Below are 18033 nucleotides of genomic sequence, written 5' to 3'. Positions count from 1 at the left end.
TAACATCAGGCTGCTCAGAATCTGCTTTAGTTGCATTTTGAAAACCTCCCCAGGTGGAGACTGCACAACCTTTCTGGGCCCCTGCTCCAGTGCTTAATCACTCTTGTTGTGAACAGGCTTTTTCCTTCTATCCAAATAGAATTTCCCTTACTGCAGCTTATGGCTGTTGCACCTTGTCCTTCCAGCGTGCAATTATGAGAAGATTTTGGCTGTCTTCTCATTTACCCCTCCTGCTGGGTGGTATAATCCCCTTTTAGGTAGTAGCTCCTGAAATTCTGGTCGTTTTGGACTAAAGTTCAGAATTTGGGAATAAATTTCATGGATTTCTTTGAGTTACTGGGCTGTGAGGGTTCAGAAGCCAGCTGAATAGCATAGAGCCTAGACGTACATAGATCAGGAGAAAGGGCTCTGGAATTTGTTCAGAGCTCTGTGCCCTCACTCTGGTCTGTGCCTCTGTTTCCTTTGTTCCAAAAAGGACTAAGTGATGTCACTAGAGTCCATGGCAAGTCATTCACTTGGCAAAATGTTTCTGTTCCTCCGGAAGCAGCAGTACGTAGGAGTGAGTTGTGATCCTGCTCCCAGGAATGCTAAAAGGTGGAAACTTCTGTTGGCATCAAGCTAGCAGGCTGAACTTCATATACGTGATCCGCTGCTTCCCATCTGCACTGTAAGGCTGTAATCTTCCAAAGAAATACATGCAAATGTAGGGTCGTTAACCTGCGAAGATTCAGAGGCAACACTACATTAATTAGAGGCTCAGAAAAAAGCCCCCATTTTTTTCCTTCCTCAAATTCTCCTAAGTTCTTCCTGGCTACAGCCACCATGTAGCTATGAACTCTGGTACCTGCTCCTATGGCATCATCTCTGACAGCCAGTGACATCTTTTCCACTTCTGTGTGCAACTCCCTTCCTCTGTTGCTCATTTATTTTATCTTTTCAGTTCTAATGTTTATGGTTTCTTTTTCCAGTATGACAGACTTAACCTGCTCAAAGTAAGAATGTTTTTCCTTTTTCTTTCTTTTTCCCCTCTGTTATACTATCTCTTGATTTTCACAGTTTGCATCCCTCTATATTCTGATGCTCAGTGATTTAAAAATAGAAAAAATTGAAGGCAGATTTAAGGAGTCAGATTTACACTGAGGCTTAGTTTTGCCCCTCTTTGGACTCTCTCTAGTATGTTCTACCTGCAAAGCATAGGGATTAGGAGGAGGGAACCTCCTCATGCTTAGAATACTTGGTGGAAGCAAAAGATGAGGGTTGGGTTATCAGTATGACTGTGTGAAAGGGGAATAAAGCCACAGAGAAGTCACACTTGGGGAAATTCAACTGTGCAGGGCAAAAGGAGTTACTGCAATTAATGTAAGCGAGGGGAATGAACTCCTGTTGCAGTGTGCTGACACCGCATGTGCACCCTGATTTAAAAGGCTCAGTAACAGCAGTGTTTTGTATATGCCAATTTTAGTTTGATTATGGATTTTTTTTTCCCCAGGAATTTTAGAGTTATGCATTTTTCTCATTAAGGCAGGCAGATGGCAAAACAAATCTGCAGGAAAATCACTCCATCTTAGATCCTGTGCTTCTGAGGACAAGGTGGTTTGTACGAGGACAAAGCTTAATTCCCCTGATTTTTTTAGTGTAGCCTGAATTGCATAAGGCCTTTTTCCATGTCCTGCTGGGAGAGAAGGATGAACCATTTATGAATGGAGCCTATGGTGAAGTATGGAAATGTGTAGCCAGTAAGAAAATTCATCTGGTTGGTCAATGAGCCAGGTGTGTATTCAGTTCTTCAGTTCATATTCTTTTCCTAGGGACTGGGGAAAGGCCTTGGGGCTGTTGCTCTTTTTAACATCAACCTTTTGTATTCTGTACTGTGGCATATACCATGTTACTCTGGGTTTTTTGTTAGAGACCAGTGCAGTGAACAGGATGCTGTCCCAAGTGGCAGAAATGCCCAAGGTGGCAAGGGGCCCTTTGGAAACGTTGGCTCTGTGAGTGGGATCCAGATGGCAGGGAATTCTGTATGGAACGGGACCTAGGGAGCACAGGAAACTGAAAGCAGGGAGGTTTAGGAAGAGAACAGTGTAGACAAACCATGCCTTTGTAGGTATCTCTGGTCCAATCTGATCTCATTAACACTTTGTGCTTACTTTCCTATAGTAAGACATCCCAAATGTTGTTGGTCCTCTTGTGGGCTATCCCGGTGCAGCTGATTTCTGTGCTTCTGTGAATATGAACTTAGCTCTCTGCCTGAAACCTTCAAAGACTGCCATAAGTCAGAGAAATAAGTTCGTTTTCCTTCATGTTCTAGACGGGATGGGGTATAAAGCTGTGAGAAATACTCCCTCCAAGGTCAGAAGCAAGATGACTTCAAGGAAAGAAATGCAGTAAAACTTTGCTTCTGTCTTTGTCCATGGAACTGAACTCCCGCAGGTGTAACGCAGACATGCTGCTGGTCATAAGAGGGGGACAGGCACAGCTGCGTGGCTGCTGACACACAAAGTGCCTGACCACGAGCTCTGCCACTGACCACCGTTAATGGTGAAAGGCTACAGTGCCTCCAAGCCTCGTTGCTCTGAGGTTAATCCACCCTAAAATGGGGGATGCCTGTAATTTCTGTCAGCTCTGCTCTGTGTCCTGACACTGGAAAGCCAGCCTCGCTGGAGTGGGAGTGTGAAGCCTATTTCTTCCTCCCTCTGTGCTGATAAATCTCACCTCCAGCTGAAATTTGCCAAGTGCGACTTTCCAAGCTGAGCTAGCTTTTTCATATGCTCCAGTGTGACATGTGGCCTGCCCTCAAACTGTCTGAAATGCCATGATAAGGGCAAAAAATTACATGTGCAGAGGATGCAAAGCACTGTGCGCTGAAATTATGCAATAGTCTTTTTTTTCCGTTCAGCTTTTCTAGCGATTTTCTTCGGCAATTTTCCTGTCTTTGTATGCGTCTCCCATTTAAAATTTAAAATAAAGTTTTGCCTGGTGGCTGTTGTGAGTAAAATTGTGTCTCTGCCTTCTGATAGTTCTTCGAGGGCTCATTTGCAGAGGGTACGTTCAAATCGGTGATTTTACACCCTAGCCAGCAGCCGTGGAAGAATAAAGCCTCTAAAAGAACCGGCTGGCACTGCTGATGGTTAGCTCCTCTGCTGCTAGCGGGCGCTGCTGCTCTGCAAAATGATTGCAGCGTGAGTTTGTGTGTGTGTGTGCGTGCATGCGGACATGCACACATTAGCCTGAACTGTTTCCTATTATAGACTCATGCTCCTGGATTTGTTCTTTGTTTCTGTGACTGGGAATAACTGTTGGGCTGCACTGTGAAATCCATTGAAATCTTCTGTTTAACCTCACTTTCACTTCGCTAATTATGCAAACCAGATTGGCCCTAGTTTCTCTGTCCGTCTTTCTTTTTGATCCTAAGATCTCTGTGCTAACTAATGCTTCTCTTTTATTTTGTCCTTACAGAAAAGCCAGAGTTGGTATAATGTAAGTACTCCAGTTTCTCTTGTCCCTGGGTGAAAATGGGCTGGGTGCCTGGGGGGGGAAGGTGCAAAGGGGCTTTGCAGTGGCAGTGGGGCATACTGGCCATTTCCCAAAAGAGGAGCTGGAAATGGCTCAGAACTGGCAAAGGAGGACTGACATCCTGAGGGAAAGGGTGCCAGCGGTAGGGAGCAAAAGCTTTGTCTGTGCAGTCGCTCTTCTGATGATCTCTACATCCTGTACCTTCCAGTTTCCTGGCAGAGTTGGTCTTGATGTGATGTGAAATAGCTGCCACCATGCAAACCCTTTGCATCTCTCAGGGTGGTGTGGGGCGAGAGAGGAATTATTTTCTGTTGATCTCACAGAAACGCAAACCATCGCCTGCTTCTGCCTTCATCTTATTTTTGTTCTGCAAGCACAAGGGGCAGTGGTTAGGCACAAAGCTGGCAGTTTGCGAGTTTCCACAATTGGTGCCACCTTTGCATGGTCGAACCCCACCCCTGAAGCGCTTTGAAGCAGATACGAGCAGCACGGTGGCTTTGTAGCCAAATGCAGCAGCCTTTCCACGTTCAGCAGTGGTTCCTACCTTCCTGCAGTGAGCACCAGGCATAAGAACCAGTGATTTTAGCAGATACAGCGTGCTCAGATTTGACAGAGGCGTGAGAGGCACACTTATTTGCTGTACATAACCAGCACGGGGATGTTTCACTCTCTCTGCCTTGTCTCAGGAGCCGTGGCTGGTGTAGGTAGCATGCTGTGCAGCCGTGGCAGCCTGCCGGAGCTCTGGCTGGATGTGCTGGCTGGGGAACCCGTATCAGGTGCTGCAGATCCGTGGCTCTCTGCGGTAACACTGCCTCAGGTTTGGCTGGGATCATGGCTCTGAAGGACAGCACAGAGATGTCAGAGAGGGGCTGTGACAGAGCGCGCTCTTTCTTTGTTACCGTTGAAGGAGGAGGTGCATTTTTCTCACTTTTCTGCACCTTTCACTGCTTAGTAATTACTAACCCTGGTAAGCTTGCTGTGTCTCTGAGGTGAAATCCCCTTCGATGATTACTTAAGGTGTTAAATGCAGCTGGGTTGATGGATGAATCCTTTGTGCTCTCGGTAGGAAACAGACAGGCCTCCCTCAAAAAGAGGAGGGAATTTAATAAGGCTGGAGAGGAGGGGGAGAGAAGTGGGAACAGAAAACAGCTGTCCTCTTGGCAGGGACATCAGTGCAGAGCTCCCTTTGTTGTGGGGGAAGAGCTAAGTGGGATAATCAGATCGAGAGCTAGCTAGCAGCAAGGACAGGGGAAGATCTCAGACGCAGATGGAGGTGGGGAGGCAGTGGCACGAGGAATGAAGCATAACCCACAGTGGCCCGAGGTGGTGGAGCAGTGGCAGTTTGAGGAACCGTGGGGTGAGGCACTTTGGGCACGTAGGCACCCCAAACCGGCACGTGAAGCCCGTGGCCATGGCTGAAGGTGACTTCTGCTATCGCACAAGAGCTGATGGAGGCGGTAGCTGCCGAGATCCATTCCCTGCTGCATGGTGCTTCTCTGTGGTCTGCTTCTGTGGGTCTCGTGTGTTTGTATCCTCTCTATCTTATCTTTCTGTTCTCTTGTTTTTCCTCCATATATTTTCAGCATGAGAGACAGTACATCCGGAGAGTAAGCACTGGCTGCATTTTTTGTGGTTTCCCCCCACAATTATTTTCCTTTAGAAAGCAAAACAAAACACGTTCTAGTTAGTAGAGACGGTCTGGCCAGATAAAAGCAGCAATGTGGAAACACGGATGGGCTGCAAACTGCAGGAAGGCATTCAATCCAATTGCTAGTATTAACATCAAAAATTTGCTAATGTGTCTCCTTGATCGACTTTCTCTTTTTTTTGCCAGCTCCTTCAGGCAGGATTTTTCTGGCACTTGGACCATGCTGACTCCTTTATTTCTTACCCCACTGCGAGCAGCTGTAGAAATGAATCTGTGGAGGCTCCCCCTTCATGAGGCCTTGGAGTTCCATTTTACCCATTTCCCCTCACTATCATTTTACGTAAACTTCTCTATGCGTGCAGCAAACGCTCCACAATTGTTCTTTGTGTCTCTTTGGCAGCCCTGGGTGCCAGGCACTGTGCAACACAAAACAAAAATATAGTCGTTGCCTCAAAGAGCACATGGCCCTCAAAGCTCCCCAGAGCATCAGTGGTCAGAATGCCAGTTTTCTAAAATAACTTCAGTTTTTGCTGCTTTTAACTGGTCTTTTTGTCCTTGTAGCCCTATATCCCTCTTTGGCAGTTGGAAGCCTTCCTTCTCTCCCCCTTGATTCCTTACTCTCTACTTTTTCCTTCCGATGTTACCGACTTCTCCATCCTTGTGTGTTCTCCTCTTGATCCTAGCAGTGCTTTTTGGGATTGGCATCCCTACCAGACTGACAAGTGGGAGAAAGGGAGTGAACCAAGGTCATGGCTTGATTTGGCAAGAGTCCTGCCCTTTCATGGTCTTGGTGCGTTCTCTTCTTGGCTCTCCAGAGGAAGAGTGCAAGATGGTCGGGTGCACAGTGAGCATTAGAAAACAACACCAGAATAAATATGCTCAACCTTACGGGGTTAGCTTTGTGTTTGTGCCCTTATGGTGGAAAAGCAAACATCACTGGGCTGGCTGGGTTCACTAGCAGTGGAAAGGAAAAGTCTCCTGAGGTGTTTTTTGTGCCTTTGGTGAGGAATAGCAGACAGGGAGCCTCTGGCTTGAAGAACTGCTTTTCTTACGGATTAAACCCCAGTTTGTTGGTCAGCTCTGGTTTCAGCCCCACTCATCTGTGCTCATCCATCAGGACGCAGTTTAAGTGTGTCTGCATTGGAGTTGTGTGTCTGCATGTTGAATTACTGTTAATTGGTTTATTATTTTTAAAGGAATAGAGCTCATAAGCAAGTTTTCTCTTTAATTTTGTTTACTAAATTACTTATTTTGAAGACCTGATGTGCTTAGAGATGGGGAATTTGTGTATCACTCCCCTGGTGACGTGAAGGATGAGGTTGCACTGGCTCTGTGGGATACAAGAACTCCGCAAATTGGTAGAAGGAATTCCTCACCCTGCAGAAGTCAATAAAATGAGAGACAAATTGGAGACATTTTGGTGCCAAAGAAGAAAAAGCATCTCTTTTACCCTTCTCTTTCTTGCTGGGCTCTGGGTGAAGGGCCTCATGTTTGAGCATGGAGGAGCTCCTGGGTTTCATGTCCTGAGGTCAGCGCCAGTCGAGGCCCTGAGCCCAGCAAATCTGCCAGGATTTTTTTCTGCCTGCTTCTCTGTCAGCTGGACTGGTGATCCTTCTGCTTCCCTGACTGTTCCTAAATCAGGCTGTGCATCTCTGATTTTCCACGGCATTTCTAGCTGCCGCTCTCTAGCAAGGGTTACTGCTGTGCTGGGAGCTGCCATGCCTCAGGAGAATCTGCAGAGCATGCTCCCAGGAAAGAGAGTAAGAGGCTTTTGAAAAGTTAGAGCAAAAGCAGTTGGCGCTGGGGAAGATGTGAAATTTGTGTCTGTCCATGAGGTTTTCAGTTTAATATTTAGGTCCCAAGGTCAGCCCTCCTCTGTACTCCTTTCCTTTGTGTTTATCTGCTTGCAGTCCTTTCACCTGCCTTCTCTTTTGGAACTGTGCTTCATTTTTTTTTCTTCTTACAGCTTTCCCCTCTACCTGACCCGAGCCTCCACCTCTTCACCCATGTCCAGTACAGTTCCAGAATGGTTAGTGGAAAAAAAATAGAGTGAGAAGACAGTAATTGCCTCTTTCAGGTGTTCTTAAATACTACCAAAGACCTTTACTGTCCTGGTTAGTTCGAAAAGTTCAGCAGCAGGACGGTTCTGTCTGCTTGTCTTTGGGAGAGCAAAGTCTGCACCGAGGATTGCGCTGAGTGGGTCAAAGCCCCAACAGAAGCCCTGCACCTGCAGTTCTGCAAACAAAGGCTGTGCACACAGGGCAGCTTTCCCAGCAGTGGATCCAGGGAAGGCCTCGGCTGAGCCATGCACAAACCCAAGCAGTCAGCTTCAGGTATCACTGCTCGGAGTATTTCCCTCTGTCCACAGATCTGCAGGCTCTCCCTGGCTGTAGTGCTGGAGCTGCGTGCTGTATGTCACCGTTTGCAAAGTGAGTGGGAGAACATGCTCAGTGAATACAGTAATACTGCACAGAAGCTTTTTTTCATAGAGGAAAGCAGTAGTATAATTTCCAAGCCATAGGAGAATCAGAGCCAGAGAAGGCAGAAAGGAGGCAGAAAGCCTTTCGGAGCACAAAGGAGGGATGTGGTCTCCTGTGGAAATGCCCTTTCTGGAGCTGAGCGCTGTCTGTATCCCCTGTAACTTTCGAACTCTCTAAGCAATTTCAGCTTGCAGAGCTGAACGTCTCAAAAATAAATCTGGTCAGATTTGTGTTTTGGTAGGTAGCTGTGTAAAGGAGAGAGCCCTGGCCCTGGGAGAGCTGCAGCAAAAGTGCATTAGGAGGTGGCTGAAGGCCTTTCTTTGTGAAGCTTTTTAAGCAGCACTTGCAGCTTCTTAACAACATCAAATGATCATGAGACTGAGCACTGTCAGAAACAAGCCTTTGATGTCTTGGTGTGCTGTCTTCTTTCCTTGCAGCACCCTCTTGGAGACCTCATAGATGCCAGCGCGAGGGGGGAAGCTCAGCTGTTGGAATGAGTAAAAGAACCCGGATTAAAACCAAGAGAGGGAAATGAAGCACTGTTTTAGGGAAAACACCAGAAATGTCTTCCCAAGGGGTGGCAGCCTGAGTCTGACTCAGCACCAGCAGTCTTATAACGGGGTTTATTGCAGAAACCCAGGCCTGAGGATGACGTAGTGAGGTGCTGAATGAGCTGCCTTACTCTGAATCAGTGCTCTCAGCTTTCCAGTGCCAGTAACCATTTTGTCAAGCTGTTCCTGGAGCAGTGTAACTCCTTGACTTTCAGGTGTTTTTCACAGGCAGCTCCCCCCGGGGTTTCCATGATGTCAGGCGTATCGATTACTGGCCTGGCACGCCTGCTGTGGTGGAGCGGCACTAAATTAGAGATGAACTTCTGGTGCACCCTCATGGGATGATGAATTCAAATTCACTCTACCACAAACTGCCAGTGATTGCTTTGAAGCTTCTCCCTCTGGTGTTAATTCACTTTTAAAAGAAAGGAAAAAAAAAAAAAAAAAAAAAAGGGAAGGAAGTCCCCAGTGACCCGACCAGATTTGGAAGAGACGCCGTGGGACAGGTGGCCAGTTGCTTTGCTGGCATCAATCAGCACAGCAGTCCTGCTGTCAGTGGGGTCTCCCACAAAAGCAAGGCACGTATCCTGCTCTTTCCATTACTTCTGCTCTGTCCAGAGGCAATGCAAGTCCTCCACAAAGGCTTAGGAGCAAGTCCGTCAGTCACACAGATCAGTTAAGGTTTCCCTTCCTGGTTTTCTCCCTGCCTCCTTATATCTACCTGTGTTCTGTGCCGCGTGCTGTGCCAGACTGTGCCTTCCTCAGCTGTTGAGCAGTCAGACTTCCCTGTCCCGTCCCATCCCCCAGCAGCAGCTGCTTCAGATTTCCTCCCAGAGGATTTTTCAGCATATTACCAGTGAGTCGTGGCCCTGGCAAGGTCACACTCTTCTCCCCGTTCCCCCCCGAAAACTCGCCTCCGCCCGTCGCAGTGCCATCCTGTCCCGTCCCTCTCTGTTTGCAGTAGGGTTAATGTTTGCTGTCACCACCTCCGGGTTCGTCTTCCGATCGCTCGTGCCATTCAGATCTGCACCGGGAGAGGTGGGTGGCTGCGGAGACTGAGAAACATCCTGGCGGGATTTTTTTGGAAGCGATCCCATGCGGAGTTTCCAGCGAGAAAGGCCATTCAGTAAAACAACACAGGTGCCTCGCAGCTGTCTGCAGTGCTAATACCTTGTCCCTCCTGCGCTGCAGAAGTTGCTTTGCTCTCCCTTCACCTGGGGGTGCTGGGTGAGTGCAGGCAGATGTGAGGAGCGATGCCTTCATGGTGCACCTGAGCAGCTCAATGGTCCTCCCTGCACCCAGTGGCCGTGCCCTTGCAGGGTTTTGTGTGGTTGGAAACATCTGCGAGCCCAGTTTGTTAGGAAGAACTCGGATTTTTCACCAGTATGCTTGCGTCTGGTTCTCACAGCTCAGCATCGTGGCTGAGCAGAGCTGGCATGGTGTGGGCTTTTCCTCTGCATTTCCACGCTTGAGCAGAGATGGAGAGCGTGGGGATGGAGGGCAGAGGGATTCAGGGAGCTGTGCTCCAGGCAATCTTCCTGAGACCTGCAGGGAGTTTACTGGAGCCTGCAGGAGCCCTTGCTCATCCTTTCCAAAGTGACCTGGCTGAACCTAGAAAGCCGCAGGCTTTTTTGGGGGGGCGCAGGAGCAGCTGAGCCCTAACATTTCTTAACTCCGTGGGTCTCGTAGGGCTGATTCATCACAGCTCTGTTCTTCTGGCTGGTCCCTCCTTAGCCCAGCTCCCCTCGCGCCGCCCCCACTGCAGTGTCCAGCAGCTCTCCACGACAGGAAACATCTGCTGGAGGCTGAGCCTGGGTTACTGCAGGGCATTGGCCGGCAGAGCTCCCCTCTACAGTAACTGGAAGCATGTGCGAGGCACTTTGGTATCCCCTCGCCTGCTCCTTCCACGAGAAACCTCCCCAAAGACCAAAGCTGCCTTTCCGAGCAGAGGGACGAGAGGAGAGAGCCTGAGGCAGGCACAAGAATAAGAATCGCCGCTTTTCTGCTTTCGAAGCAGGGAGAAAACACCAGCAGCTGAAGGCTCTGAGCTGTTTGGTGTCCTGTTACTGTGGGGTGCTGGCCATCAGACCTGTGCTGGGTGCTCGCTCGCAGTCCTGGCCATCGGGGCTGGCTCAGGAGTCGCAGACGCCTTGCACAACCTGCCTGGGACCGCTCGGGCTGTTGGTGCTTTTGCAGCCCTTTGTCAGAGGATACCCGCAGCAAGAATTGGGTGAGACTGGAGCAGAAGAGCGCAAACGCTGCCCGCCAGCACGCTTATCCTCATGAGCCACTTGGAAAAAGTCCTCCCCAGGGCGAGTCCCCTCTCAGAGCTGCAGAGGCCGCTAGGGCAGACGACCTGAACGTGAGCAGGGAAGCAGGGGAAGGCACACGAACTCCTGCCAAGCTGCTGTATCTCTTTCGACTTTGAATCTAAACAAGAAGCAGTGACAGCAGGAAGAGGAAAAGCAGTCTGCCTGGGAACACGGGGAGCTGTGGGAGCACGGAGGGGACGCTATGGATCCCTTGCCGGAGTGCGAGGCTCTCTGGGATCTTGTGCTGCATCAGGAGCTCTCAAGTCTGCTCTCGGACCTGGACGGGCTTGTCGACTTGCCCCAGGAGTATGTCAGCAGTGGATCAGATGAAATTCTAGCTGTGAGTGTTGCTAAACTGAGCTGTTTTTCACTGTAACAGAAGTTCTGGTGCTAAGCAGAAGCGTCTGTTGTAGTGCAAGCTTTGGACGGGTCAGAACATCCCAGGCTGTGGGGAAGGGAGCGGAGCAGGGCTCCCCATGAAGACAGAACTGTTAATTCTGGTCTGTAACGTGTTAAACCCAGAGCTCAGAGCTGATTATAATCTCTATTCCTCCCTCTTTTCCCATCCTCTCCGCTTGTCCCAGAAAATACTGGGCTTAGGCTCTTACTGGAGCCCGTCTCTGGCCAAGGCTTTTTCTAGATATTCAGGCTAGAAGTTTGGTAAATGGAATGATACTTCTGTCACTTGCTGCTTTGTAGATTTTATTCGTAATCAAGACACCTTCCTGTGGGCCCACAGGACTGAAACAAATATCTGACGTGCTAAGATGTTAAAATTATTGTTTCTAGTTAATTAGTTCATTGAAACAATGTGTGGAAGAGGGAATGCTTCTTCTGGGGGAGTAGGATGGGGGTGTCGGTGCTACTTTCCTTTCTCTGACAGCATTTGGCAGTTCTGTAAGGCTAATAACCTTCACCTTCCTCCTATCCCTTCAGCACTCCCCCCCAGTTTCTCAACCAGAAACTACCTTCTGTAGTCACGTTCATTTGGGGGCCCCTTGCTGGGAGGCTCCGGTGTGTGCCCACCGTTCTGCATTGGGAGAGTTGTGTTGTGCAGCTGCTAGAGGTAGGAAGGGGCTGTTGAGAGGAAAGTGAGATACAGAGGGAAGAGCTTGTCCCCCAGGTTGCTCTGCCTTCCCTACGTTTGTGGGAGAAAGAGCAGGAGAGATCAGAGGAGAGACACGGGCCTCCTGAAATTGTACCTGCCTCTCTTTCAGTCAGTTCTGAAGTTTTGGCTATTCTGAGCGGCTGTCAGCACGTGTGTGGCATGCAGGAGGTGGCCTTTGGCTAGAACTGTCGGTCCTGGGACAGAGTCATGTTAAAGTTTAGTAAACAGCAGAGAGAAGCCAGCTCCTGATCTCCCTCCAGCCAACAGCACGGTTTTGTTTGATGCCTTCCGTGAGGCCAGGTGTCTGCAGAATAAACACAAAACACGGTCAAGTCCCTGTGCGAGCCTCTTCTGCGCCCCACAGAGGTGTTGCCCCTACACCAGCAGGTAGCTGTGGGTTCCCTGACTGCCAGGTGGAGCACTCGATGGGGAGAGGAGAGGGCATGAGTGCGTGATTCCTGAGCTGACAGTGATTGTTTGAGCTGCCCCGGCAGGGCTGCAGCTACACTGAAGCACTTATGGCCTGGGGTTGCGATGCTGTTCCTGGAGAGCTGAGGAGTGGCAGCTAGCTGAGGAATTGCAGACAGGGCGTGCATCATACCTGTGACCGCAGCAAAAGGGATTTTCTCTGCACCCTCAGCTTCCATGCAGTTCTGCACTGCGGACAAAGGCGTAGGCCTTCTGCTCTGTGCGTACTCTTCCAAGTCAGGTTCTCCTCTTCCTCTCACTTAATGCACTAAATCCCAGATCCTCGCACCTGTGCCTGCTGTGATGGGAGCTCCTGGCCTCGTGCTTTGTAAGTGCATCTGATCCCCCTTCTCCTTACCTAGGTGTTCCTGCTTTCCCACTCCGTTTCTCTCTACTCATGCCTGCCCCTCTCTTTAACAGGCGCTCTGTTATTTGCAGGTGTTGAGTCCAACCTACAAACAACGGAATGAAGATTTCAGGAAACTCTTCAAGCATCTTCCCGACACGGAGCGTCTCATTGTAGGTAAGGATTGTCCTCTTGTGCCGTGCTCTTCCCGTGGTTTTGGGAGGAAATGCAGCACACATACATGCAGCTTTTTCCTCTCCTAAGAGATTGTCACCAAGGAACAAGCCCACTGTCTTTTTCCTGTGCACAGACCATCCCCCTCCTCACTGTTTCTAATGGGTTTCATTTGTTTTACTTCAGGGAGAGCACAGCTGACCAGTATCAGCTACAGCCTTGTCTCCTCCTGACTCGAGGTGTATGTTTTCCTCCGCAGTGCTCCCCAAACCCATTAGTGTTTGAGCTCTTCCCTCAGTTGGTCAGGGTTGCCTGTCTCAACACGCATGGCCCTGAGCTTTCCTTTTTCAAGCTCCTTTGTACACCCCTGATGCTCCCTACTCATGAGTCTTCCTGTATTCATCTAGGCTTTGGCCTTGCAGCTAATTAGCAATTGCCCACTGCATCGCATCTGTTCTTCTAATGTAACTGGTGATCTCATACCATGTCTTACACTGCTGCAATATGCACAGACTAGCAGAGGACTAGAAATTGTTGAGTAGACTTAAATTGGGAGAGAAATGAGCAATGCAACTAGAAGGTGAGAAGGAAAACCCAGGTTAAAATCTGGAGATAGAATGCTACTGAATGACCAGCTAACAAGGCAAGATGGTTTTGCCTCTGAGAGAGATTGTCTGTGGCATGCCCTTGGGAGAAACCATAACCTAGTGGGCAGGACAGCAGCTATAGCCCAGTTCCTTCTGGCTCACAATCCTTTCTGCAGGATTGTGTCAGGTAATTTCTTCTCTTGGTGCTGCTGCTTATCCTCACATTTAGGCTGCCTTGTCTTCTCACCGTGATGCTCCTTAATTACGATGTGTTGTTCACCCACAGATTACTCATGTGCACTACAAAGAGACATTCTCCTGCAGGGCCGCCTCTACCTCTCTGAAAACTGGATCTGCTTTTACAGCAACATCTTCCGCTGGGAGACATTGGTAAGGCTCTCCGACTGGCACACGGAGCATGTGTTCTACGTCAGTATATTTGCTGACAACTTTAAAAGCACTCTTTCCATCGTCTTTCTCACCAGTGTCTCTCATTACCTGCTTTCTTTTTCTGCCTTCCCCTCTCTGCATGGCTCTGACTGTAGCTGACAGTTCGCTTGAAGGATATCTGCTCGATGACCAAGGAAAAAACAGCACGGCTCATTCCTAATGCCATCCAAGTTTGCACTGACACTGAAAAGGTACATCCTTGAAGCCTGCACTTTGTGGGTGTCAGGGGAAAGGGAGTGTTAACACCACCTCCATGGGAGTTTTCCAAACTGACTGCTTGTGGTATGTGGGGCCTGGGAGAAAGCACTAATGGAAAAGGGTTGGGTGCAGAGCTTCTGCAGACCTTGGGCTTGAGCTGAGTCGGGAACTCATGTAGCTTGTGTGTGGGCATGGAGGAAGTAGAAGATCTGGGTTATGTAGTAGCACACAGCTAACTGAGCTGTTTCTGTGCTCAGACCAGCTTTGTGGGTTGAGAGGTGCTCAGCCTCGCCATGAAGTCTCCATGGACTTCAGTCTGTGCCCAGGAGCTGAGCAGCAGTGCTGTGTGCCTTGCTCAGTCTCTCTGTGTGCTGTTTCTGGAAAATGATCCAAGCAGCTGTGCCTCTTCATCCCTTTGATGGGCCTTTTCTGAACTGATTTTTCTCTCCATCTCTTCTCATTCAGCACTTTTTTACTTCCTTTGGGGCTCGAGACAGGACGTACATGATGATGTTCAGACTCTGGCAGAACGCTCTCCTTGACAAGGTACAGAGACCAGCATCTCAGTGTTAGGGGGGGATGAAAGGGAGGTGGTGGATTTATGCAGAAGCACAATACCTGTGACTAATGTATATGCATAAAAAAAGACGTAGGGGTAGTAACTACATGTTTAGGTGGAACAGATACATAGCTGCAGGTGCAAATCTCTCTTTTTGCATGGAGTTCTGTCTACCCGCAGACACATCTTGCATGCACACTAGATGTCTCTTTGCCTCTGCTGAGGTGTGGAAGCAATCAGGAAGGAGATTTTTCAGGTCTGTAATGCAAGTGAAACAGCCCAGAGGAAAGAAGTTCAAAATGCAACAGAAATAGCTCACTGCACTGGCAAAGTTCTTAGGAAGTCTGTTCTTCAGCAGTGTAGAGTTCAAGATAGGGCAGGAGAGAAGCATGTGTTCAGCACATCCCAAAACCAAACAAGAGTGATAGTGGATGTGGAGTGCATTGGGTAAAGGCTCAGTAGGTTGGATTTTAAAATAAAGCAGGGATATGCACTTGCTGTGTCAAAGACCCTGTATATCCTATATTTGGTTCTGAGTATCTGTTCCAATGTCCAGTGAGTATTTCTGGCCTCACTCCAGGAGTAAGACTCACGAACTGATCGTACAGGGCTGTCAGCAGATGTTCAGGGCTTGAGTTCATACCATACGGGGATACTGAAGTAGTCAAGTGCCAGAACACCCCATCCTGAAATTGGGGTAGTATTTAGTAGGCAAAAGGATCAAATTGCATTGGGCAGCTCATGTTGCTATCAGATGCTGTAATTTAACTGGCCCTTTGAAGTTTATCACAAAATTCAGTGCCCTTGGTTTCAAGGTTGTGGCAAACAGGAACTAAGATTTGGAGTGATAAAGGCAGAAAACACTGAGAGAGCTCGTTTGCCAAATGAAGGAACCACGCCTGGCAGGAGGGAGGCAGAAGGAACCTAGTGAGTTTTTTCTGCTGAGATGCGAAGTAAAGAGAGTGTATGGGGGAAGAAGGTAAAACAGCTGGATATGTTTCTGAATTAAAGTTTCTCATCTAAGTGTTTTCCATCCTTTTGACTGCTAGTTTTAGGAGCTAGATGAAAAATTTCCTGCCTTAACACGTACAGTAACCATGGGAAGAAGTTTACGCCAGCAAAAAAAACAACAAAGTTCACTAGGTTTATTTTCCCTCCTTACCAAGAAATCTTCGTCATTGATCATAAGTTTCTCGTGGGTAAAAATCCACCTCCTTTCATCCATGCAGCACACACTTAAATCACAAGTTCACCGACCCATTTCTTGAGGGCTCCAGAATGCAGTCATGTGGGAGTCAACAGACCTGCATTGTGAAAAGCTGGGCTTTTGTGAAAGGTCTTGATAATTCATTTATTCTTTTTAACTGGAGATACAATACAGTCTTTTCCTAGTAGTAACCCTTCTTGATTTCAAACTGCAGCAGGAAATATTCCTCTTTGTTGCTGTTTTAGATAATTTTCCCAGCAAGTGTAATCTTTAGGTAGTAATCTTCCACCATTTAAACAAGGGTGGAAGGGAGAAAAACTCAAAATGTGTTGGGGTTTGGTGTGGTAGTAGAGACATTAAATTGAGACAGCAGAAAACACACGTGGAGGAAAACACAGATTTATTGCTTACACTTTTACATGCGCAGCGCTGTAGTGGTGGGAGATCTCATTTCTTGTGCTACTCTCAGTGTAGCCTCCTGTTGGCTTCCTGGCAGTGTCTTCAGTAACCTGAGCTTGTGACCTGGAAAAATAACAAAGTCAGATTTTAGGGCAGGACCTGAGCTGGCAGCGAAGGCTTACTTGGCAAAAGGGCCTCTTACTACTTGATCAGGGCAATCCGTGCCAACTTGGCATAACTGTATTAAGACATAAGCGTATGCCTGCAGCCCGTGGGGCTGACCAGCCTCTCAGTAACACTCAGTCCACCTTATGGCATTGCTGGAATTCAGAAGAAGTGAGTCAATCAAAAAGTTCTCGCCTCCCATCAACAAGATGTGTCAGAACCTCTCGCTTCTGCTTTCAGGGCAAGAAATGTAATATCCCTGACAGTCATAATTCCAGATTGAGAAAGAAATAATGGGCTGATGGCAATCAAAATGCCAGCGTTTTGGGGTTTGACTCACACTGAGGAAAAACTGCTGCAGGGCGGAGGAAAAAAGTCATCACAATCCTCAGTGCTGTTCACTTCCATTGCCTACTGCAGAAGTCAAACATGAAAATGGTTTAGGCAATACTGAATTAACACTTTCAGGGTGAGATCCAGTGTAAGTGTGAAGTGTGGCATATTCGTTACCTTTTAGTCTTCTCAGGTGAAAATGTACCCTGTGCTCTGTTCACTCTTTTAGCCTCTCTGTCCAAAGGAGCTCTGGCACTTTGTCCACCAGTGTTATGGGAACGAGCTAGGTCTGACCAGCGATGATGAAGATTACGTGCCTCCTGATGATGACTTCAACACAATGGGGTGAGTGAGGAGGAGTGAAATCTGCTTGTGATGAAGAAAAGATGGCCTCAGGAGAGCAAGAGTCCTTATATATTGGCATACCTCAAACTGCAATTCGTTCCCGGTGAGAGATTTTGGGTTCTGGGCAAATATTTGGCCTTAGGGATTAAGGGCTAAAAAGCTGAAAGTGTACCATTTCCTCATGGAAATCAGTAAGAACCGAAATGGTTGCCTCTCTACTTGCTGAAGTAGATGAGTGATTCTGTAAATGCCCAAGTGCCCTATTCACTGGGCCAGTCAGCATGTTACGTGGTCAACAAGTGCTGATGCTTGCCAGTCTATGTATAAACACTTGAAAAGTTTGGGCTTGATCTCCCTTGCACTGAGCCGTTTCTGATTCCGGTCAGACTGGAAACCGCATAGAAATATTCTTACTTGCTCTGTGTGTCCAGCTGTAGCTGTACTGAGAGGGGTAAACATAAAAACGTGTGTTCTCTGTGGCGTCTCAGCTACTGTGAAGAAATCCCTGTGGAAGAGAATGAAGTCAATGACAGCTCCTCAAAGAGCAGCATGGAGGCCAAGCCAGAAGCTAGCCCTCAGCTGCCAAAGAAATCTGTCACTGCCAGCACGTTGACATCTACAGGAAGCAGTGAAGCACCAGCCTCGGTAAGTGTCCTTCCTCCACTGCAGTGGCATCTGGAATCCTTTTCACAGGGATTTCGCTGGCAGGGCTTGAATGTACAAGGTGACTGCCCTACAGCTCCTCTTCCACGGCAGCTGACCATGGTCCTCGTGTTAGTAATGTTTGAGGGCATGGCATTTGTCAAAGGAAAAGTAAGTAAAACATGCCTGACCTAAAAGTCAGTGTATTAGGATTCTCAGCAGCAAGGGTATTTTCCCATGTGCAGTTTTAGATTAAAAGAAATGGAGCACTGAAGATAAAGGGGTTATAATTCCTCCTCTGGCTTCAGTCATTCCCTAGGAAGCAGTGTGCACCTTCATGGTACTGTGGCAGAGCAGACCTCGTTGAAATATAACTTGAACTCAGATTTTCCTAGCTGTTTGGAAAAATCTGTTTGGAATTTTAAAAAGCTGTTTGGAAATTTTAAAAAGCTGTTTGGAAAACCAACCTAGTGTTTGGTTTTGTACAGTGTTTTTGTCTGGGACAAAACCTTTATTGTTTGTGTGCTTGTCTGAACAAACAAAAAGCC

General features: G+C 48.1%; 1 protein-coding gene across 15 annotated transcripts in view; it reads left to right on the top strand.

Annotated features, from left to right (window-relative positions):
- The window catches only part of GRAMD1B (GRAM domain containing 1B), a 126612-nt gene that overhangs the window by 96609 nt on the left and 11970 nt on the right, over nucleotides 1-18033 (top strand). For 11 of the 15 annotated variants that reach the window (XM_082777930.1, XM_082777929.1, XM_082777921.1 and 8 more), the window contains 7 exons: nucleotides 3457-3477; nucleotides 12519-12603; nucleotides 13474-13577; nucleotides 13733-13828; nucleotides 14301-14381; nucleotides 16728-16843; nucleotides 17332-17488. In XM_082777930.1, coding sequence (XP_082634056.1) covers nucleotides 3457-3477; nucleotides 12519-12603; nucleotides 13474-13577; nucleotides 13733-13828; nucleotides 14301-14381; nucleotides 16728-16843; nucleotides 17332-17488 — 660 coding nt within the window. Of the gene's footprint in view, nucleotides 1-3456; nucleotides 3478-6889; nucleotides 10845-12518; nucleotides 12604-13473; nucleotides 13578-13732; nucleotides 13829-14300; nucleotides 14382-16727; nucleotides 16947-17331; nucleotides 17489-18033 lie in introns of those variants that run through there. The other 4 variants (XR_014318980.1, XM_082777924.1, XM_082777926.1 and 1 more) reach the window with 4 other exon arrangements.

Source organism: Aythya marila (genome assembly GCF_965140915.1).
Source record: "Aythya marila genome assembly, chromosome: 23".
Classification (NCBI taxonomy): domain Eukaryota; kingdom Metazoa; phylum Chordata; class Aves; order Anseriformes; family Anatidae; genus Aythya; species Aythya marila.
The sequence above is the reverse complement of the archived record's forward strand: the minus strand, read 5'-3'. Positions and strand labels throughout refer to the sequence as shown.